Source organism: Oratosquilla oratoria, chromosome 12, assembly GCF_046742065.1.
Source record: "Oratosquilla oratoria isolate Oo_2021 chromosome 12, ASM4674206v1, whole genome shotgun sequence".
Taxonomy (NCBI): domain Eukaryota; kingdom Metazoa; phylum Arthropoda; class Malacostraca; order Stomatopoda; family Squillidae; genus Oratosquilla; species Oratosquilla oratoria.
In genome coordinates, this window is record NC_134788.1 from 63,587,229 (window position 1) to 63,611,653 (window position 24,425).

Below are 24,425 nucleotides of genomic sequence, written 5' to 3' on the forward strand. Positions count from 1 at the left end.
CTTAAACCAATTCAAGAAGATTTAGATAAACTACAGCAATGGTCTGAAAAATGGTTAATGAAATTTAACACAAGTAAATGCAAGGTAATGCACATAGGTAAACATAACAGTATGATTACATGTTATTTGGAAGTTCGTTACCTTACCTTACCTTACCGTCGTGCCATATCCTCTTGGACTTCGGCAACCATGGAGCGCCACCGTTCACGGTCCCTAGTTACTTGTAACATCTGTCCTGGTTTGAGTTGTTTTCCCGTCGCCCTCATCAGCCCGTCCATATACTTCTCACTCTGCTTTCCTCTTGCTCTCCTTCCCTCCACCGTTCCCGTCATCACCACCTCTTCCAACCCTTCCCTCCGCATTATATGTCCTAAGAATCGCAACTGTCTTTTCCTTATTGTTGTCATTAATTCCCTATCTGTCTCCATTTCTCTCAATACTTCTTCATTTGTTTTCTTCGCTGTCCATGGTACTCCACATTTCTGCTGCTTCTAAGTTTTCTTGCAATTTTTTGCTGATTGTCCACGCTTCTGAACCATATAATAATGTTGACCATATAAATGTTTTAACTGTTCTTCTCCTATATCTGTAGATATTTTCTTGTTTGTTAAAACCCCTTTCATTTTCTGAAACGTGCTTTTAGCTATCGCTATCCTTGATTTTATTTCTTTTTCACATCTACAATCTTCTGTCAATACGCTTCCCAGGTACGAAAATTTGGTTACTTGTTCTATTCTCCTCCCTGCTATTTGTACTTGCACTCTTGGTGGATCTGTTTTACTGGCCACTATTATTTTAGTTTTCCCCATACTTACATTTAAACCTTTCTACTCACTAGCTCTTACGAATACATTCAATAGATGTTGCAGTTTTTCTTCTGAGTCAGCCACCAATACCGCGTCATCAGCATATCTGATATGATTTATATTATATCCTCCAATTTTAATCCCTTCCATTCCCTTTCATTCCCTAAGGATCATCTCCCCATATAAATTAAATTTATCTGGAGACATAACACAGCCTTGACGCACTCCGCTCTTTATAGCTTGAAGTTCTGTTTTTCCTCCCCGTACCGTCACTCTATCCAGCTCTTTGCTTCCAATACAAATTTCTGGTGATACTCATGTCTTTGCCATTTATATCCACTCTTTCCAAAATATTGATCAAATCCTCACGTCTTACCCTATCAAACGCCTTCTCGTAGTCAACAAAGCAAAGATATACATTTTGTTTTTCTATCATCCTCTCCATAATCGTTCTTATTATAAAAATTGCATTTGTTGTTCCTTTCCCTTCTATGAAACCAAATTGCTCCCATGAAACTTGTTCTCTCACTTTATTTCTTATTCTATTTAAAACTATCCTTAATATAATTAAGTTGTGGAATATGACGATAATGTTTCACTTGTAGATTGTGTACTGTGCTGCTTTTTATAATGGAAATGTCATGGGCTCTGTAATGTTGGCGTTGCTTTGCCTTTTGCAAATTGTGTACTTGTGGTGTAAATGTGGTGCACATATGTGTGCACAGTTGGCACCCCTAGCACGGGGTCAAAAGGTCACGGCCGGTGTAGGAAGGAGGGCGCACGACGGTGTGCGCGTCAGTGTGTGTGTGTGGAACGAGAAGATGCAAGTGGAACTCTAACACGATTAGGATTAGCAGAGCTAGTGGGTTTAGGTAAGGTAGATTGTAGAGTCAGAGCAGTGAGTGTATCAGGGGGTTGAAAAGTGAAGCAGAAACAACCAAAGAAACGGGAAACCACAGAAATCAGGTGAGTTACAAGTAGTACAGCACTCCCATTATTATTGGAAAATGTTGAATAAAGCTTGAAGTTGGGAATAATATTTAACATTATTCCTCAAGTCATATGTCACCCTTCACTGAAGTATTCCAGCTGTGATATTTATATCCTCCTTTTATGCGTCCTCCTATCCGAGAGTTGACACCTTGACGTGGTGGATAGGCTTGAGAATCTTAATGATTACAAAAGCTATGTCGATAGAGAGGAAATCTCTGCAGGGTCACCCGTATCGAACAGGTTTTGTAAGAAAGATCAGACAAAGAGCAGCTCACACGCACAGTCGCAGGACCCACTGCTAACTGGCACGTCCCTGATGGCGAACAGGGAAATTCCTCATAAATATATGGGGTACCGTCATAATGACGGCGTGGACCATTGGGCACCCTATAGATATATAGGGCTTCACCGAATATAACGAATAAGGTCACACCGGAGAAATATCTCACCAGAAACAGCTGGCAAGGAGGTGAGATTTCTGCCAACCTCCCTTCCTAGCAACCATGAACAGCACAACCAAAACAAGACCGGGCGTTCCTGTTGGATCATCGTCTCCTAAAGGTCCAACCGCATTGCCTCGTGTGCTTACGGGCAGTGTGCCACCGGATGTGAGTAAGCACTATCCAAGTAGATCAAAGTCTTGGGCATTAAACAACACGAAGAAAATGAAGATCTATACCTACAACGTAAGAACTCTCTCAGAAAACCACAGGCTGGAGAGTTTAATGGAAGAACTAGACAACATCAAGTGAGACATTGTAGGACTCAGCAAAGTCCGAAGAGTGGAAGAAAAGCTGATACAATTACAAGATGGTCACCACCTGTTCTACGATAGAGGTAAGGACAAAGAAAGATCTAGTGGAGTAGGATTCTTGATAAACCGAGAGGTTGCCGATAATGTAATCAAGTTCAGTAGTTTATCAGACATGGTAGCTTGAATTGTTATTAGGCTGTGTAAAAGGTACACTCTAAAGATAGTTCAGGTTTATGAGCCAACTTCACAGAGTTCGGACGATGAAATTGAGTCATTCAATGACGATTTAAGTCAGATAATGGATCAAGAAAAATGTACGACTTTAATGCTAAAATGGGAAAAATGTGGGAGATGAGTCGTGCATTGGGAAGTTTGGAGTAAGTGAAAGAAATGACAGAGGCGAGATGTTAGTAGATTTTGCAGAGAACTGCAACATGAGGGTAATGAAATCTTTCTTCCAAAAGTGTGTAGGTCGCACATGGACCTGGAAAAGTCCAAATGGAACAACAAAGAACGAAGTAGACTTCATATTAGGAGATGAGAGCAAGAGCGTTAGCAATGTTACGGTCATAGATAAAGTCAACATAGATAGCGACCATAGAATGGTAGGTTGCACAGCTAAATTCAACTTCAGAGCCGAGAGAAATAAACTAGTTTTAAGAAAGAAACTCAGCCTTGCAAAGGTTAAGGACAAGAAAAGGAAATTTCATATAGAAATTGAAAATAGATTTGAAGCGCTAAGATCCAGCGAGGACATCGTTGAAGATATGAATTTAAATTTAGTGAATATCTTTAGGGAATTGGCAGAGAACGTAATATGTACAGAAAGTATTGAAGAAAACAAATACTAAAGCTACAAATGGCCTAATTGAAAGAAGAAGGACCACGTAGATTAAAAGTAGGAAAGACGAAATAGAAAGAGTAGAACTAACAAGCTTATAAAGAAAAAGGCAGAGATCAGAGAGAAAAAAAAAAGGGATGAAATAGAGGAAATTAATCGGAAACGTAAGAGTATTAGAGGGACCGATGCAGATGATTTAAGTGGTAGAGGAGATCAGAGAGAAAAAAAAAAGGGATGAAATAGAGGAAATTAATCGGAAACGTAAGAGTATTAGAGGGACCGAGCGCAGACATGCTTTAAGAAGACAGCAAATGATTGATATGTTTGAAAGATAGAAATGGAGAAATCATTAACTGTAGAGACAGAATGGTAAAAAGAGTGGAAGAATTTTATCAAGAGCTTTACTCGTCGAAGACCGTAGTTGAGTCAGTAAGTTCATCTGCAGACGTTAGTAGTGTACAAGAGACTTGGGTGTCAGCGTAGGGGCGCGTCCCCCGGTTGGCGGATGGGGGATCCTCTCCCTGTGGGAGGTGTGTCCTAGGACACCGTGGACCAGACACCCTGCAGCTTCGTCACGGACCAGTCGTCTTTGCCTGATCTTTGCCACTGGAGCCTCTGTGATGTGGTCAAGTTAGTGGTCTGTGGACTGTGCTCCCACCTACCACTTAAATCATCTCTGCACAAGCTCCGCTCCATGCATCCCCCTCCAAGTACCTTCAACTTTATTCCCCTTCAATGTTCTTACTCTCAACAAGTCCCACGGCGATGGGAAGGGAGTGAAGGGAGTAGGTGCCGAATGCCACTGGAAGCTCCTAGCTCTCAACCTGCACGTGTGGCGGCCCTGGACTTTGGTCGCTGGACTGGCCGAATGGAACGACGGCCTCCTTCGGCAGCACCCAGGACGACTGAGCAGCCCTTTTAAGGATTAGCACTGCTCACCCCTTTATGGGGAGGGGCCTAGAAAAGGTGGCCTAGACCTTGCTCGTTCCAAACTCTCCATGGGCAGGTGACCGCGCCTGCCGTGGCATTCCACTTATGCGGTCGAAATCGTAGAAATATATCACAAAATAGAACAAGAACTCAAGATAGTCATACTATGACTATCGCGGCATGGAATGTGCGTACGCTGCTCGACAATGAACAAAGTGAACGCCCACAGAGGCGCACTGCTCTTATTGCATCGGAACTCAACCGGTATGGGGTCGACATCGCAGCCCTGGCAGAGACAAGACTTGCAGATGAGGGAACTGTGGAGGAGGTAGGTGAGGGCTACACGTTTATGTGGAAAGGCCTTCCAGGAGAGGAGAGACGTCTGTACGGAGTTGCGTTTGCTGTGCGAACCTCACTGCTAAGATCCTTACCTGAGACCCCACGAGGGAAGAGTGAACGTCTAATGACATGGAGAATCCCGCTTCACGGAAACAGACACATGACAATCATTAGTGTTTATGCTCCAACACTTACTGCAGAGAACGTGGACAAGGATAGCTTCTATAATGTGCTATCTGAAGCAGTACGAGTCACCCCAAAAGAAGACAAACTTGTAATTCTCGGAGATTTTAATGCCCGGGTGGGCTCCAGCCAGCACCTATGGGAGGGGGTGCTGGGCGCACATGGCATTGGCAAATGTAATGAGAATGGTTTGCGCCTTCTCAGTTTCTGCGCTGAGTATGGTCTAACAATAACTAATACACTGTTTCAGTTAAGGAACAAACACAAAACCACATGGAGACACCCTAGGTCCGGTCAGTGGCACCTACTGGACTATGTAATTGTGCGTCAACAAGACAGAAAGGACGTGCTCATAACTAAAGTCATGCGTGGAGCAGACTGCTGGACTGACCACAGACTTGTTCGTACAAAGTTAAGATTGCACTTGCGTCCCCCTGCACGAAAAGTGCCCCCTACCAAGAAAATCAATGTTGCAGCTCTCTGTAACAGGGTGATAAGTTCAGTGTTAAAAGAGGAGCTCGACGGGCGTGTTGAGGTGGTTTTGCAGGACCGCGAAGAAATTACTACAGAGCTGCTGACGGAGAAGTGGGGTGCAGTAGCAGATGTCTTAACGGATTGTTCTACCAGAGTCCTGGGTACTACTAGGAGACGGCATAGAGACTGGTTTGACGATCAGAGAGGGGACATCCAGACCCTTATTGATGAGCGAAACAGGCTAAACGCAAGATACCTTCGCAATCCAACAAATGGAAATCATGGAAAACTTAAAGCAGCACGGAGTCAGGCTCAACGCGAACTGAGAAGAATGCAAAACAGCTGGTGGACGCAGTTGGCAGCAGAAATTCAGGGCTACGCCGATGCTGGTAATCAGCAGCAATTCTACTCGGCAATAAAAACTGCGTATGGACCCCGTCATGGCCCCATCCACCCTGTGAGAGGAGCAGACGGCACCCTTATAACTGGAAAATCAGCCATACTTGCACGATGGGCGGAACACTACCAAGAGTTACTGAACAGGCACACCCCTGTAGACCCCTCATTCATACAAAATGTACCAGAGTTACCGGTCTTAGAGGAGTTGGATGAACTTCCAACAATACAGGAGATCTCGAACGCAGTGGCCTCGTTAAAAAACAATAAAGCTCCAGGACCTGATGCAGTTCCTGCGGAGATCCTTCGACATGGTGGGAAGGCTGTTGTCCGAGCCTTGCACACACTAATCACAGCAGCTTGGAACTCCGGCTGCGTCCCACAACAATGGAAAGATGCGGATCTCATCAGCATCTATAAAAATAAAGGTGATAGAGCTGATTGTAATAATAGTCGAGGGATTTCACTCCTATCAACCGCTGGCAAGATATTAGCCAGAATTCTGCTCTTGCGACTCATTGAGACAATATCTGAGAATGTTTTACCTGAAAGCCAGTGCGGTTTCAGAAAAAACCGCAGCACAACCGACATGGTGTTTGTCATACGCCAGATACAAGAGAAGTGCATTGAGCAACATTGTAATCTATATATGGTTTTCATTGACTTGACGAAAGCCTTTGATACTATAAATAGGGAATTGATGTGGAAGGTGCTTCATAGATTTGGATGCCCACCAAAGTTCCTAAACGTAATCAAGGCTCTTCATGACGGTGCAATGGTTAGAGTCCTTGGTAACGGTATTAGATCTGACCCTATCAATGTGTGCACCGGTGTGCGACAGGGCTGTGTCATTGCTCCTGTAATTTTTAACCTGTACCTCGCAGCTGTTATGATCGCTGCTACACAAGGCATCAGCCCAGAGGACGGTGTGCCACTTTCTTATCGATTGGACGGCAATCTCTTCAACCTACGACGACTGAAAGCGCCCACAAAAACTACTAGAGATTGCGTGGTTGAGCTCCAGTATGCGGATGATGCCGCAATAATGGAATGCACTTCTGATGGCCTTCAGCGCAATCTCCAAGAACTGGAACAAACCTACACACGCGCGGGCCTTGTAATTAGCACCGACAAAACCGAAGCGATGTCCACTTTGTAGCTCAATATTGAACCCACCACCTTCAAAGTGTATAACACATCGATCAAAAAAGTGAATAGCTTTAAATACTTGGGTTCAATTATCAACAGTAAAGGTAATATGACTGATGAAATACATCGTAGAATCAGCCTTGCCTCGACCTCTTTCGGAAAACTCTCAGGGAGAGTGTTTCTTTGTAGGGACCTCACTGTACGCACAAAGATCGCAGTTTACAAATCAATCTGTCTCTCTATTCTGCTCTACTCAAGTGAAACCTGGGTCCCTTACCGAGGGCACATCAAGACGCTAGAGAGGTTCCACATAAGCTGCCTGCAGAAAATTCTTGGCCTTAAGTGGTGGCACCGCATACCTCACACGGAGATACGAATGAGGGCGGGTGTAGATTCTCTTGAAGCTATGATCGTGCGGAAACAGCTCAGATGGATTGGACACGTGTCAAGAATGCCGGAAAATAGACTCCCAAGGCAGATTTTATATGGAGAACTCGCAGAAGGACGACGATCAGTGGGTGGGCAGCGCAAACGGTACAAAGACTGCTTGAAGGCTAACTTGAAAAAGTGTGGCATCCAACCTATGTAACTAGAAACACTAACTGAAGACAGAGATGGGTGGAAGGCGACCTGCCAGTTGGGAATGACCTCATTCAACCAAAATTATGACAGAGTGGCTGAAGAAAGACGAGCTAGGCGCCATCGTCCAGCTCTCCCAGATGGAGAGTACGTGTGTGACATCTGTGGACGTGTATGTGCCGCCCGCATTGGACTCGTCAGTCACCGCAAGACCCATCAACGCTGAATTTCTTTCATCTTTCAACTCCTTCGCATGGAGTGACGTCATCGTCGAAATCGACGGACAGCTTTATGCATGCACAAGAGACTGCAAATGAAGAAGTAGAATTTGCTCTAAAAACTATGAAACGAGGAAACGCACCTGGGGGAGATGGTATATCGATAGATCTGTTGAAAGACGCAGGGAAAGACGTTCATATTAAGTTAGCTCAGTCGTACACTCAGTGCTTACGCCAGCTCGAAAGCGTTCCTTTATCGTGGTGTAATGCTATAGTGATTTTGCTTCATAAAAAAGGAGATCTGAAGGACCTTAGTAACTATCGACCAATTAGCTTACTATCAAATATATATAAAGTGATCTTCAAGATCCTTACAAAAAGACCAAGCCAAGTTTCAGACGGAAACCAACCGAGAGAACAGGCAGGCCTTAGGAGCGGATATTCGACCCTAGACCATTTGCAGGCGACAAACCAATTAATTGAGAAAACAACAGAATCCAATATACCTCTTTGTTTAGCTTTTGTGGATTACGAGAAAGCCTTTGACTCGGTAGAACAAATAGCAGTATTAAACTCGTTACGCAATCAGGGTACAAACGGACAGATCGTAAGGGTTTTTAGAAAAGATTTTTACGAAAGGCACCGCTATAATTAGACTACACAAAAATACAGAAAATATCAAGATCAAGAAAGGAGTACGGCAAGGCGATACCATTTCACCCAAATTATTTACAGCTCGTTTGGAAGAGATTTTCAGAAGGTTGAGTTGGGAAGAGAAAGGTTTGAAGATTAATGGCGAATATTTGAACCACCTAAGATTTGCAGATGACCGTATTCTTATTTCAGAAAAAGCGGAAGACTTGCAAGATATGCTGAGTAATCTGAACAAGGAAAGTCTCAAAGTAGGCTTAAAAATGAATAAGAGTAAAACCAAAGTAATGTTTAACACGAAAGTTCAAAGTAAAGAGATTATAATCGATGGTGAGAGTCTTGAAGAAGTTGAAGAGTATAATTATTCAGGCCAGATGGTGAAAGTGACGAAAGATCTTGATAATGATATAAAAAGACACATTACAATTGGTTGGAAAGTGTTTGGTAAGTATGATAAAATCCTGAGAGGCCCTCTACCTTTATGTTTGAAACGTAAAGTTTACAATCAATGCATTCTGCCAGCAATAATCTACGGGTGTTGAGACTTGGAAACTAACGAAGGCGATGGAAACCAAACTAAGGACTGTACAGAGGAGAATGGAGAGATCAATGATGGGAATAATGCTGAGAGACCGAAAGAGACCAAGTTGGGTGAGAGACCTATTCCCTTACTGAGCTTCTTAAACAATATCCTTCTTCAAAGTGTCTCACCTGGACTGACGCAGCAAAGGACTCCTTCAATAATTTGAAGCAAGCCTTACTGGACTGTCCAACCTTAGCTTACCCTTCCCTATTACCGACAAACTACCAACTCGTGACTGACAGTTCAAGCCTAGCCGTTGGCGCCGCTCTCTATCAAGTTATAGACGGCGAGCCAACGCCCCTAGGATTTTACTCGAAGAAACTCTCTGACGCACAACGCATCTATTCCACCTACGACCGCGAGTTATTAGCTGCTTACCTCGCAGTTTTGCATTTCAGGACTCTCATTGACGGACATACAGTTACCCTATTTCTTGACCACAAACCCCTTGTAGCTGCCTTTTACTCTAAATCTCTTGCTAAAACTGACAGACAACAACGACAACTCTCTGTGCTCTCTGAATATGTTTCCTCAGTCGAGTACATTCGTGGCGACAACAGCGTCGTCGCTGATTGCTTATCTCGCACGTCATGCGCTGTTACACTAGACACTTTTGACTTAAGTGGCATCGCTCAAAGTCAGACTACAGATGACGAACTGGAAAACTTCAAGCCTAGACTCTCTAAATTCCCTTTAACCTCTGATTTAACACTCTGGTGTGATACCTCTTCTAACACTCCTCGACCTTTTGTTCCATTTCCCTTACGTAATGACGTAGTCTCTTCTTTGCATAACCTCTCTCATCCTGGTGTTCAGTCCACCTCTAAGTTGGTAAAACAACGTTACTTCTGGCCACACATTGACAGAGATGTAAAGACATTTGTAAGACAATGCCTTAGGTGTCAACAGTCTAAGACTACCCGCCACTCTTCCTCTCCTGTTTCTCCTATATCTACTCCTACTGACCGCTTCCAATCAGTACACATCGACATTATAGGACCGTTACCCCCTGCTACTCTTCCTAACTATCCTTACCCTCTCCCATACAAATACTTGTTGACTTGCATTGATCGAGCTACTCGTTGGACTGAAGTAATTCCCCTCATTGACACAACTGCCACTTCTGTAGCAATCTCTTTTGTGAATGGCTGGATATGCCGTTTCGGTGTTCCACTTCATGTCATCACGGATAGAGGTTCCCAATTCGAGAGTGAACTTTTCTCTAAGCTTTCATCTATCATTGGTTTCCACCATATGCGTACTACTAGTTATCACCCTCAAGCTAACGGCATGATTGAACGTTTCCACCGTTCTCTGAAATCAGCTCTCCGCGCTAGGCAAGATAACTGGTTTTACTCCTTACCTATCGTCCTTCTTGGCTATCGCATGACACCTCACGTCACCAAATTTTCCCCATTTACCGCCGTTACTGGCGCTCATATGTTATGCCCTTCTGTCGCCATTACTCAGGAACACACCCCCTCCTCGGATGACACAACCATCCTCCGTCTCATCAAGGAAATACAGTCTGTCAATTTCCAAGATCTCGCATCCGGTGACTGCCATACACCACCTCCACCCTATCTTCCTCACGACCTTCACTCTTGCTCTAAAGTTTGGTTACGAGTCGACAGAACTCGTAAGAGTTTGGAGGCTCCGCACTCTGGTCCATATGACGTCATTCGACGTGAACCTAAGTACTTCATCCTTAACCTACCTCAAGGCGAAACCTCAGTTTCTATTGATCGTTTGAAACCAGCTTTCCTCCCAGTTTCTCCTCGCCCTAAGACCCGTCTCCATCTAACCCCAGACATACCCTCAACACCTTCCACTCCTCCTGTTCCTACTTCGTCCACTTCTGACACTTCAACTGTCATCCCACCGAATCCCATACCACCCACAAATGCCAATGACCTTGGCCACCCTATCACCTCTTCTCCTCCCTCCCACCCTCATACTTCCGCCCTCCCATACACAAGTCGTGCGGGCAGAAAAGTCAGATTTCACAATAAATCTGATTTTTACTACTACTAAAGACTTTCTTCACTGACGCTACACTCTCAAGGGGGGAGTAATGTAGCCAAGCCCTTCCTTACTTAATTATTGTATATATTTATTGTATACGTATCTCCATTATTGTATATGTCATACTTCTTTATTATACATGAGTACTTAATATCAACATATATCTATTGTAAATGTATTGTATAAGTAAGCCTATGTAGTCATTACATTATATAAGTGCCTATACATAATTATATAACCGAATATATATACGTCATTAGGCGTACGCTAAACGCGTATGCGTCTATGCCAATTGTACACGTCGTAGAATTAAGGAACTAAATATATGTTACCCTTAACCATTTTGCATGCATATTCATCATTATATGTAACTGTTCTCTTGGTGCTGTATATTTCTATGTATATACCTAGATATGTTAGTATGTATTGTTTTGCCCAATCTTTTTCCCGCCTAGCAACAATGTAACAGAAAGTAGGCCACGGGCGCGTCTTAATGCCCAGCTAGGCCCCCCAAGCATTCGCTTGTGACAGATCACTTCCTGTAATACTTGTGTGTAGATCTCCGCAATAAACTCCTACCTAGATACTGCGTGTTTGGCACTTACCACAGAGAGCAGACTAGAGTGAAAGATATTGTGGAGGCGGTAAAAGAGAGGAAGTGGAACTGGGCAGGTAAGTTAGTGCGAACGACTGATGAGCGATGGAGCAAGTGTGTTACTGAGTGGACGCCGCGAGATAGGAAGCGTGGAAGAGGGAGACCAGACAGAAGGTGGAGAGACGATCAGACGTGGCAGAGGATGGCGCGGTCATGTGAATCATGGAATGCTATGAAGGAGGTCTTTGTTCAGCAGTGGACTCGGGATGGCTGATTTGAATTGATTTATGCGTCCTACAGACATCACTTCAGATTTGCTTTTGTTTGTTTTAGACCATTTCTTTCTAGTGCTGTGATCCGTCTCTCCACCTCCAGTAAGCTCTATCGTTCCAGTAATCACAATTGCACCATAAAAATAAAAATATACATGGAAAATATATATAGAAATAGAAAATCTATATAGAAAATAGAAGTTGAAATTAAAAATAGAAGATAGAAATAAAACATAGATATAGAAAATGTAATAGAAATATAGATATAAAATCTAAATATAAAATGAAAATGTATATATGAAATAAAAATAATATATGGAAAATACAAAATATGATATATAGAAATATAAAATATAAAACATAGAACAGAAAATATAAGTAGAAAAATAGAGCAGATATATATATAAAAAAAAAAACGTACACCTCCACCTTTACGTCTTGTTTGTTTACATATGACATCAAAGCCCGTCAAGCATTAAGTTGCACTCCTTCAGCTATTTATAGAGCTGTTTTCGTGGCTGTGGTTTGTACAGGTTAAACAAGTATGTCTTCTTGAATTCGTAAGTGCAATGGTTTGGGGGTAAGATAGCTTAGTGCATGCGTAGTATGTTCGCATTTGCCACTCCTCAATTCTCGTTTGGCAGTGTATTTGTCATTCTGAGCAAGGGTAAACGTGTGGATATTTATCAAAATGTTTACTAGTCTCGCAGCAGCAATTACCATTGGCTCAGTGGTGGATCTAGAAAATAAATTGGGGGGGGGGCGGGGCTGAACTATGTATGAGTGGGATTCGAGCGAAGTGACCTGAATCAGCTGGGGGATATGAAATGTGAAAAATTTTAGAAGCTATTTGGAAAGGTATATTGAGGAAATGGTCAGTAGATTAGATTCGCAGCCATGGTAAATTTTTGTGCCCGTACCTTGCAATGGTAAAAAACTTTATACACACACACATATGTGGCTCTTCCTGAAAAATAGAATACAAGTATGGCAAAAAATAAAGGACAATTTATAGTTTCACCCAACCAAAGATTTTTGTATGTGGCTTATATGTTTCTGGTGAGATATGTAGTGTATAGATTGATGGTGTACATCATTTCCGTCACAAATGCGTAGTTTTCAAGAAATTAATATATTAATTTATGCCTATCTTTTGTCTCCAAAGATCTTGGGGGACCTCTGGGAAATCGGGGTTTTTGGGTGGGGAGCATGAAATCGAGTAATGTGCGTTGCAAAACAGGTGTACAATCAACAACACATAAAAGATATATGGAAATACATAAAGTACACCTTTGATGGTAGCAGTGGTGAGGGCTTACGCGATCGTAGCCATGTTGTTTTTGAGCAGCGTTAACAACGATTCGCAATATTTTTGGCTGTATCAGCTACATTTAGGGAAGCGCACTCCAGCTGCAGAAGAGTTGCTAACCCTAAAATTGGGAATAAATTCATGAAGCTTCGAGAGGACCGAGAGTTACAATTTTGCATACAGCTAACCTAACCTAACCTCAATAACGTAACGTAACCAAACCTAACCTAACCATCTGAAGGGCAAGGTAGATGAAGGAGCGTCACGGCCTGTGTTAAATCCCTATCTTGGATCACCTCTACCATATTTCTTGAAGTTATTTGTTGGGAGCAATCCAGTCTCTCCTTCAGGATGCTTAGCAGCATGGAAAAAGTTACCTTGGTTTTCCTCATAGTATGCCACAAGCCAGTAAGGTGTAGGGGAGTGGTGAGCTTTGGGAGCATGTTCAGCATCATCAAAGAGGTTGGAACAGTAATCATTCTGTCAGCTACATTGTTTGATTGAACGATCTCAGCAATTAGGTTGTCATCTATAAGGGAATTTATTACCTTGTATGGTTTTGGCAGCATTATCAGATGTAAATGTCATGTAGAATTGATTAGAAAGTCACCATTGTATTTGAGAATGATAGGGAGAACTGTTGTGAGAGGCTTGAGACCAGAGTGGATAGCATAGTGAGATAAAGTTGTGTATATATTGATTATCTGAAGGATGCCAGTACAGGACTCGGCAGATGACCTGCAGGGTCTTCCAGCATGAAACAGCGGCAGGGGGAGTACAAGTCAAAGGAAATACCAAGGAAACAGTGATCCAAGTAATCAAAGAGAAAGGCAAGTTGGTCAGGGACACAGTGGATAAAAAAAGATGCATCATAATCTATGGCATTAAAGAGAAGCATGATGTACCCAGATATCAGAGGGAAAAGGAAGAGAAAGATTGCTAAGGAAATTCTGAAAGAATTACAAACAGATGAATTAGGCTGGGATCGAGAAATCGAGGAAACCCATAGAATGGGCAGATGCTCTAAAGAAAAACAATACAGGACACTGAAAGTAAAGCTTAGATCTCAAACATTTGCAGAGGAAATACTATCCAGAACAACAAAATTAGCTAATGGTGAACATTACAAAAATATATGGATAAAAAAAAATGAGTGAGAATGAAAAAGAGAACAAAAAAGAACTTGGGAACTAAGCAAACAAAAAGAATGAAAAAAGAACTGAAATAAAAAAAAAAAAAACAAGATATTTTGGAGAGTGGTGGATCTGAGGCTGAGAAAATGGTATATAAGGAAAATGGAAGCAAAGAAAACAGAAAAAGACAAGTAGAAAGGAAATCAAAAATAGCTTATACTAATATTGGTGTATTGGCTGCATGTTATTGTGGCAAAGTAGCATACAGTTGGTACTTTAGGGTCTATATGGGGCGCCCCTATGGACTAGAGTCACACATAATTTTGTCTGTGATAGAGGAAAACTCACATAGAGAAATGATGACAGTGAGAGTGGAGAAAGAAGAAAAGGGCAGAAGCTAGGGAGGTACTTAGAGTGAACTGCTTAAATGAGAGAAAAAAAATGAGTATAAGAAGAAGTTGAGAGAGGAGTGGGAGAGAGTAAAGGATAGAGTAGAACTAGGAGTGGAGGAGGAATGGGGATGTTTCAAGGAGGGAGTCATAAGGTGTGCAGAGATGGTGTGTGGAACAAGGAGGGCAGGAGGAAATAGAAGGAAGGGTAGTGAGTGGTGGGATGAGGAAGCAAAGAAGGGTGTAGAAGAGAAGAAGCAGGCATTCATAGATTAGCTATAAATAAGGACGAGGGAATTGTATGAGAGGTACAAGGTAAAGAGAAAGGAAGTTAGAAGTTAAGCATAAGATAAAGGAAGCAAAGAGGAGAGCAGATGTGAAATGGGGAAAGAGTATGACAGAAATTTTTGAAAGTAATAAAAAGATGTTTTGGAAGGAAATTAAAAGAGAAAAAGGAGGCGAATCAAGTAGAGAAGAAAAGGTAAAAGGTGCAGATGGAGAGATGATAATGGAAGAGAAGGCAGTGAGAGGAAGGTGGGCAGAGTATTTTAGGGAGTTGCTAAATGTGAAGGAGGATAGGGAGGGAAAGGTAGTTGGCGTGGGAAATGCTATGAAAATGAAAGTGATGAGTGAGGAAAATGGAGGAGAAATAGGGAAGGATGAAGTGGAAGCAGCTGTTAAGATGATGAGAGTAGGTAAGGCACCTGGGTTGGATGGATGCCATGCAGAATGTCTGAAGAAAGGAGGTGCAGTTATGGTGGACTGGCTGGTGAAGTTATTTAATGTTTGATTAAGAGAGGGTAGAGTGCTGGAGGAGTGCCTGTATAGTTCCACTTTACAAAGGAAAGGGGGACAAGTGTGAGTGTAATAGTTACAGAGGGATTAACTTGTTGAGTGTAGTTGGGAAGGCTTATGGGAAGGTCTTGATTGAGAAGATTAGGAGAGGAACAGAAGGAGTAATTGGTGAGGAAAAGTGTGGTTTTAGGACAGGTAGGGGATGTGTAGATCAGATTTTTGTGGTAAGACAGATATGTGAGAAAGCTATAGGAAAAGGTAAGGATATTTTTTGGGCTTTTATGGATCTGGAAAAGGCTTATGACAGGGTAGACAGGAAGGCACTGTGGGAGGTATTGCAGATGCATGGGATAGGAGGAAAACTGTTAAGAGCAGTCAAGAGTTTTTATGAGATATATATATAGTAGAGCTTGTGTTAGGATTAGAAATGGAGAGAGAGAGAGTAGTTTGAGATAAAGATGGGACTTTGTCAGGGATTTGTTATGTTGCCCTGGCTGTTCAATCTATACATGGATGGGGTGGTGCGAGAGGTGAATGCAAGGTTAGTTGGTCAGGGGTTGTATATGATTAAAGGAAATTGAGAAAAGTGTGAGGTGAGCCAGCTGTTATTTGCTGATGACACTGCTCTTGTAGCAGGATCAGAGGAGGGAGTGAGGAAGTTAGTGACAGAGTTTGAGAAGGTGTGTGAAAGAAGGAAGCTGTAGATAAATGTGGGCAAAAGTAAGGTGATGAGATGTACATGGGGAGAGAGTAAGAGTAGGCTGGAAGTGAGCTTTAAGCGTCAAGAAACTGGAGGAAGTGGATAGTTTCAGATACTTGGGTGCAAATGTGACCGGAAAGGGAGGAGTGGGGGTGGAGGTAGAATGTAGATTGAGAGGAGCGAGTAAATGCCTTGGTGGATTGAAAAGTGTAATGAGAAATAGACATCTGGGAATGGATGCTAAGAGGCGGTTATATGAAGGAGTGATTGTGCCAACAGCAATGTACGGGGCAGAAACATGGAACATGAGAGAGGAAGAGAGAAGGAGTTTGAATGTGTTTGAGATGAAATGTCTGAGAAGTATGATAGGGGTTACAAGGCTAGATAGAGTGAGAAATGAGGAGGTGAGGAGGAGAACAGGGGTGGAAAGGGAGTTGGGAGATAGGGTTGATGAAATGGTATTAGGATGGTTTGGACACATGGAAAGAATGAGTGAAGAAAGTTTAGTAAAAGAAGTGTGGAAGGAGTGAATACGAGGGGGTGTCCTAGAATGAGATGGATGGATGGGGTGAAAGGGGCATTACAAAAGAGAGGAATGTCTGTGGAGGAAGGACGGGAGAGGACAGAAGATAGGTGTGAATGGAGAGGGGTTGTGTATAGATGATTCTGTGATGCATAAGGAGGGGTGGGAAGTGGATTGGGGGTGAGGAAGTATATATGAGTAAAAATTTGATGCAGCCCAAAGGAATTTCTCCCCGTCTTCTCCTTTTCTGCATGAGGGGATGGAGAGGGTGGGTTGCCGAATTTATGAAGCGGCCTTGCTGTGGATGTGCTGTGTCTTGCAACACTGCTTCTGACCTAGGGCAGTGGACGGGATGCAGGGATGACCCGTCATCCAGGAGGTGTCAAGATAGGAAGGAGGGAGGAGAGTAGAGAGGAATGGAATATACTGAAATTATTTCAGCCCTGGTCGGGATTCGAGCCCGAACCACCGTAGTGGCGGCCGCAAACGCTACCACTTTGCTGTCAAGTGGTAGTGTGTGTGTGTGTGTGTGTGTGTGTGTGTGTGTGTGTGAATGTGTGTGTGTTGGTATATCTATCTCCACGTGATTTTTATTAAGATGATGGAGTCCTGTCTCCTGATTCTAAAATACGTCCCTCTTCTTCCCAGGTGGTGTGGTGCTCGGTCCAGACCCTATCCTTGGCTTGGGGCCTCATCCTGTGCCTCACCTTCATGTACGGGGGAGCTAGGGTGCTCCGTCTCCTCAAGACCATCCCGAAATCGGCCTTCCAAGGAGGAGACTCTTCTGCAACGGAAGGAAAGGGTGAGTCCAGTCTTACAAGGACGACCTCCACCCCCCTCCCCCTTCAGTATGGTAATGTCCTTCATAGATCATGTAGTGGTGCGAGTGAAACGATTTTGTTCAGCTGAAAGGTGACCTTCCTGTCTTCTGCGGATGGGTATCTCGCCCCATGACTTGGTTCTGGTCCCAGAGGACCTGCTCCTCGACTGAAGAAGATCTTTTGGAGGTAACTGGTACAGGTCCTCTGCTGTTTATTATTTTGTTGAAAGAATCGAGAAGGAGCGATGGGTTGAGAAGCGGGGGGGTGGTGGTCAAAGAGAGGGGAAGGTCAAGGAGAGGGGAGAGTTAAAGAAAGGGGAAGGTCAAAGAGAGGGGAGGGTCAAAGAGAGAGGAAGGGTCAAAGAGAGGAGAGGGTCAAAGAGAGGAGAGGGTCAAAGAGAGAGGAGGGTCAAAGAGAGGGGAGGGTCAAAGAAAGAGGAAGGGATAAAGGGAGGGTCGAGAAGGGGGGGGATGGTCAAAGAAAGGAGAGGATCAAAGAGAGGGGAGGGTGAAAAGTGAGGGGAGGGTCATAGAGAGGGAGAGGGTCAAAGAGAGCGGAGGGTCAAAGAGAGGGTAGGGAGAAATTTTATGGAAAGTGAAATAGTGCACAGTGGTACTTTGAAAAAAATAAGTGACAAAAGTGATTTTATTCGTCTTAAACAAAGATGGGTTATGATTACAAATATCAGGTAAGTGTGTTGTAGACGTTTTATGATTTTATACGAACAATTGTGTTAATTGAAATCGGTAGGCGTCTGTCAGTGATGTTGATGACGTCATGTCGATAGGAAATCAGAAGGTAACTGCATCACCAGTCGATTGTACTGTTATTTTTCCTCACAATCTGTGCCATAATTGTTCATAAAGATGTTGAAAGAAAAAGTTTAAAAGTGGTCACTAAGTTGGTCTTCCAACAGACATTTAGAAAATAAAAGGTAGTTTTCGGATGGACCACACACTTGTTCATTGTCGCATTAAAAAGATTATTTATTATTAGTGACGTAATTATGAATACATTGGTTGAATAAAAGTTTCGACAATAGCAAGCTAATATAGTTACCACAAAGTTACACGTAATAGAACATTGGTTATTTAAGTATGGAGGTATGTTAGGTTTACTTTGGTAAACTAGTTTATGTCACGATTCAAGGTAAATGGGTAGAATTTCATCTATATAGTTATTTAATATAATTTGGATTTCTGTAGAAATTGTTTTGTTTAAAAAAAAATTATGTATATATATATATATATATATATATATATATATATATATATATATATATATATATAAATGAATTAAGGCGAAAGAGGTTACCCGAATTAATATTCGTATTGTGATAGTTTATCCTAAATATCGGTAGATTGCATGTTGGGTATATTACGGCATTGTCCGAATGAAAAGTAGCTTTTAAGAAAAAGATCTTGATATATCTAGCCAGAGGAAAATGATCTAAATGTACATTTATCTATGTATTTTATTTATTATTATTTATATTATATATTTTTATCTATCATTATTATATTTTTTCGCATCCGCCTTTGTAACCTTTGTAAGTGGTTTCTATGCCTTTTTCTTTTTGGCTACCCCCCGTGTAAGGGGAGCCTTTTGTATATGTATGTATGTACTAATATAGATGGAATAATTTCAGGAATGAATGAATTAAACAATTACCTGGCCTTATAAAAAACAGACATAATGGGAGTAGTGGAAACTAAATTAAAGTATACTCTACCTCCCCACACTGTGGGACAAGGGGTATACAACTGCTGGACAAAGAATAGAAAGGATAAACAGGGTGGCAGAGTTTTGATTTTGACCAATAAAGATTTAAATGTAACAAAAACAACTGATGGAAAAAATAATGTAGAATCAATTATAATACAAATTGAAAGCAAACATATGAAGAGTAGAAAATTTGTAGTGGTGTATGTGCCCCCCAAAACACAATCCTGGACAGAGAGTGATCATCCCAAATTATTAGAAGATACAAAATATGAATTAGCTAATATACTGAAAGACTGAGGAAATACAGTAATTATGGGTGACTTTAATTCAAAAGAAATATGTTGGGAAGAAATGAGAGTGAAGGGGCGAAAGGAACTCTGGGGCAATGCCCTGCTTGTCTTGACCATTGAATACATAATGACCCAGTGGATTAGAGAAAATACTAGATATAGAGGTAGTGAAGAACCCTCAAAATTAGACTTAAGACTTACGACAGAGCCTGAGATTGTCGATAAAATTTATTACAAAACTCTGATAGGCAAGAGTTACCATGTACTAATAGAATTGGAATTGAAAGAACAAATGGATCAAAGCAAAAATGATAAACATAGAATAGGAAGACTAATGTACAACAAAACAAATTTTGAGAAACTCAAAATATTCTTTCGTAACACAAACTGGGAGAAATTCCTAAACGAAGAAACAGGGATGGGAGAAATGGAATATACTAAAAGAAATTTACAATGAGGAAGTAAATATGTACCACAACAAAAAATGGAAAGAACATACATAAAAAGCTGGTACAACAAAAGGTGTAGTGAGGCTAAGGATAAAAGAGACAAAGCTTGGAAGAAATGGAAAATAGACAAGAAAACAAGCAAATGGCAAATGTACATCAAACTAAGAAACGAGTATGTAAAAATATGCAAAGATGAAAAGAGAAAAAAAAAATGCAAGAAAGAACCCAAACTGTTCTACAGGTATGTAAATGGCAAACTGAAGAACAAACAAGAAATAGAAAAGCTGTGCCAAGGTAAACATGAATATACAGAAGAACTGGAAATGGCTGAAATTATGAACAACCATTTCAAATCAGTATTCACAATAGAAAACTCACCTAACTGTGAGGAAATAGAGAGAGAGAAATCCCCCTCAATGAAAGAAATAATTGTAACACAAAAGGAAATCAGCAACCAAATCAAAACCCATGACTTCAGAAAATCACATGGTCCTGATGGAATTGCAAATTGGATACTGAAAGAATGCATGGAAGAATTAACAGACAAAATATACAATATAATTAAATTCTCACATAAAGAAGGAAAAGTGCCACAGGACTGGAAGAAGGCAAACATTGTACCAATTTATAAGGGAGGAAACAAGGAAGACCCACTCAATTACAGGCTGGTCACCCTGAAAGGCACAGTTGCATAAATTTGCTAAAAGGTTGTCAGAATAGATGGAAGAAAAAAACTATACTGAATCCAAATCAATTTGGATTCAGACAAGGAAGACCATATACAACAAACTTGGTATCTGCTTCTACTCAAGATTAATAGATATAATACAAGAGAGATGGTTGGGCAGACTGTGCCTTTCTGGACCTACAAAAGGCATTTGATAAGGCACCACACAATGAACTAATAAGGAAGATAGAATCAATAGGTGGCATCAGAGGAAAATTATTGTAATGGATGAAAGACTTCTTGACTGGGAGGAAAATGAAAGTAGTAATTAGAGACAAATTCTCAAATTGGGAAGAAATGATAAGTTATGTCCCGCAGGGATCAATACTGGCCCCGATCATGGACAAAGGAGTAGAGTGGTATATGAATTTCTTTGCAAATGATGCAAAAATACTAAAGAGAGTAAAAATGGAGGAGGATTGCAACTCATTACAACAAGACTTGGACAAGATCTGGAAATGGACTCAAAAGTGGGAAGTGAAATTCAATATCAAGAAATGTAGCATAACGGAATTTGGAAAAAGTAAAAACAGAATATTGAGAGATTGGTGAAGAAGAGGTCAAAAAAGTAAACTCTGGAAAAGACCTTGGTGGTGAATGCGCCTCAGAGGTTGCTTTGGCTTGGGCAGTATCGGCAAGAAATGCTCTTTCTAACCACACTGGTTTCTCCCCCAATCAGCTAGCTTTTGGATTCAACCCTGGTCTACCCAATGTTTATGATAATGACCTTCCAGCATTGGAACCTACTTCAGCGTCAAACATTGTGAGAACTAACTTGAATGCCCTACATTTAGCAAGACAGGAATACATGAAGTCCCAAGCAGGAGAACATCTAGCCAGGGCTTTATGACACAACATACATTCAAACAACTAACTTGATGTCCAAAATGGTGATGAAGTCTTCTACAAAAGGAATGACAGCCCTAGGGGGCATGGCCCTGGCATTGTGATAGGCAGAGATGGGAAACAAATTTTAGTGAGGCATGGAGGAGTCTACGTACGTGTTCTTGAATATTTATAGGCTGGGACATCTTCCGCACCAGAGTCCTACAAGTGAAGCTCCCCATGTTCAATCTGAAATTGTGCGAAAGGAATCTGAACCAACACTGAGAGAGTGTCTACAAGATGTAGAATCAGAATTGGAAAGCGGTGGCAAGACGCAAGGTGTTGAATTGAAAAATGATGGCGAGTCAGACGAGTGATAATTCAGGTGGTGAGATTCTTGCTCCAAACTAATCAAGAAGACCTTCACACCAATACGGCAGCATAACGCTAGACCAGTGGCAGTATGCATTGCCCTTGACACCCATGACAATAAGCAGACAGCGAACCTACATAAAGGTGAGTGAATTGTCAGAATCAGAGCGATCGGAGTACAGGGCTATCATGGGACAATTGAATTGGATTGCCACACATACCCGGCCTGATATAGCATTTGATGTGTGCAAACTGAGCATTGCATGTCACCAGGCTACTGTAGTGGACCTACTACGACTCAGCAAGGTGATTAACAGAGTGAAAATGGATAACGTAAGGTTGTTCATGCCTAAAATGGAAAAGCTTGTAGAATGTTACCTTGAGTGCTTTATGGATGCTTTGTCCACAAATTTGATGGACAGTGGGTCACAGGGTGGCTTTGTGATATTTCTACAAGATGGCAATGAGAAGAGATGTCCCATTTTCTGGCAGACAAGAAAAATTAGAAGAGTTGTTAAGCCCACGCTCTCAGCTGAGGCCATGGCACTTCTGGAGTGTGCTGAGTCTTCAGTATATTTGGCGAGGATCCCTTCTAAAATTTCTGGGTGTCCGTCTCTCAAGATTTGGTGTTTTGTCAACAACAAGAGCTTGGTGGATGCTCTTTACTCATGCAGAAGTGTGGACGATAAGAGGTTGAGGACCGACCTTGCAGTATTGCGGGATATACTGGAACATGGAGAAATCGCAGAGGCGACCTGGTGTAGAAACATCACGACAACTTGCTGATTGCCTCACTAAGAATGGGGCATCAACTGAGCAACTTTGTGCTGCAGTCAGCCGGGATTAGGGTGTTAACAGCGTCGATGTGTACATGTATCTTCACATATTTGTATGTGGATCATTTGGGTTCATGGGGAATGTGTATGTACCCGTATGGTATGTACCTGCATCATCACTTCATCGTCACATATTCAAGATGAAGTACACAAGAAAGAAGAAAAGAGGGCAAGTGTTAGTATGTATCATTGCATGTATGAGCTGGGTTGCCGGCTTGTGTGTCGACTGTGACGTCACGAAGTTATGTGTGGCTGCAGGGCGTGGCCAGCAGACAGTCATTCGTCAGCTAGTGAGTTGAATAAACATAGCAGATATATACATAGATAATACCTCTACAGTTTCCTAGATCAATTTTATTACATTTTGTTCAGACTAATAACACAGGTACACCACTTACCAGTGTATTTATTTACCTATTTGTATTATACAGGAAGGGGAACTATGCTTTGTATCTCGCAGCATTTAGTTTGTTCTTGAAATCTTGTATGGTTTTTGCTTACACTATTTTTTCATCCAATTTTATCTGTGATTTTTTTTCTTCAGATCTCTTCTGTATCTATCCTTTTTACCTAGTTGTAATATACGGGAGGGGAGCTATGCTCGTGGTGACCTGTCTTTGTGTCTCTCTGCATCAAGTTTTATCTTAAAAGCTTGTATAGTGTTTGCACATACTGTTTTGTTGTCTAATTTGTTCCATGTATTAATTGCTCTGTGTGGGAAACTGTTCCTTTTCAAGTTTTTTCTATAACTATCTTTTTTCAGTTTTTTTCCGTGTCCTCTTGTTTTACCGTTGTCCCACACTAACAGGTCGTTCCTGTCTAAAACTTCCATTCCTTTCATTATTCTGTAGATAGTCAGCAAATCTCCTCTTTCTCTTCTTTGTTCCAGTGTTGGTAGGTTCAGTTTGGATAGTCTTTGCTCATATGTTAGTTCGGCGAGAGTCGGTGCTAGTTTTGTTGTCGCTCTTTGTAATCTTTCTAGTTTCTTAATATTCTTTTTGGTGCTGGGTGTCCAAAGTGATGCTGCGTACTCAAGTTTTGGTCTAATTAGTGTAGTTAGTATTTTTTTTTATCATTTCTTCATCCATATAAGTAAATGCCACTTTGATTGACCTCAATAAATTGTAGGTTTCTCTGAATATTTTATTTATATGCTTATCAGGTTTCATGTCCTTTCCAATCATCACTCCAAGATCTTTTTCAGAGTTTGCTTTTTTCATTTTTTCTTCAATTCTGTATTCTTTTGATATTCTGTTTTTGCTCTTTCCAAATTCCATTATACTGCATTTCTTTATATTAAATTTCACTTCCCACTTGTGAGTCCAATTCTATATTGTGTTCAAATCTTGTTGCAATGAGTTGCAGTCCTCTTCCGTTTTTTACCTTTTTAAGTAATTTTGCATCATCTGCAAAAAAATTCATATAGCACTCCACGCCTTCATTCATGTCATTAACATAAATGGCGAACATGATTGGGGCCAGTACCGATCCTTGCTGGACACCACTTTTTACTTCTTCCCAGTTGGAGAATTTTTCTATAGTTACATCTCTCATTTTCCTCCCAATCAGGAAGTCTTCCATCCATTCCAGTAATTTTCCTCTGATGCCACCCTTTGATTCTATCTTATTGATTTCTTATGAGGTACCTTATCGAACGCCGTTTGCAGGTCCAGAAAAGCACAGTCTGGCCGTCCATCTCTTTCTTGTATTATGTCGACTAATCTTGAGTAAAAGCAGATCAGA

General features: G+C 41.5%; 3 protein-coding genes across 5 annotated transcripts in view; 2 read left to right on the forward strand and 1 right to left on the reverse strand.

Annotated features, from left to right (window-relative positions):
* The window catches only part of LOC143031926 (uncharacterized), a 493,007-nt gene that overhangs the window by 340,874 nt on the left and 127,708 nt on the right, over positions 1 to 24,425 (reverse strand). The window lies entirely within an intron of this gene.
* LOC143030458 (uncharacterized) lies at positions 6,975 to 7,454 on the forward strand. Its single transcript, XM_076193607.1, has one exon. It carries the CDS (start codon positions 6,975 to 6,977, stop codon positions 7,452 to 7,454), a length of 480 nt encoding a protein of 159 aa, XP_076049722.1.
* The window catches only part of LOC143031924 (uncharacterized), a 73,426-nt gene continuing 61,195 nt past the window's right edge, over positions 12,195 to 24,425 (forward strand). For 2 of the 3 annotated variants that reach the window (XR_012967046.1, XM_076196296.1), the window contains exons 1-2: positions 12,195 to 12,330; positions 17,286 to 17,439. The gene's annotated coding sequence lies outside the window, so the exon portion shown is untranslated. Of the gene's footprint in view, positions 12,349 to 17,285; positions 17,440 to 24,425 lie in introns of all 3 variants that reach the window. The other variant, XM_076196298.1, reaches the window with a different exon arrangement.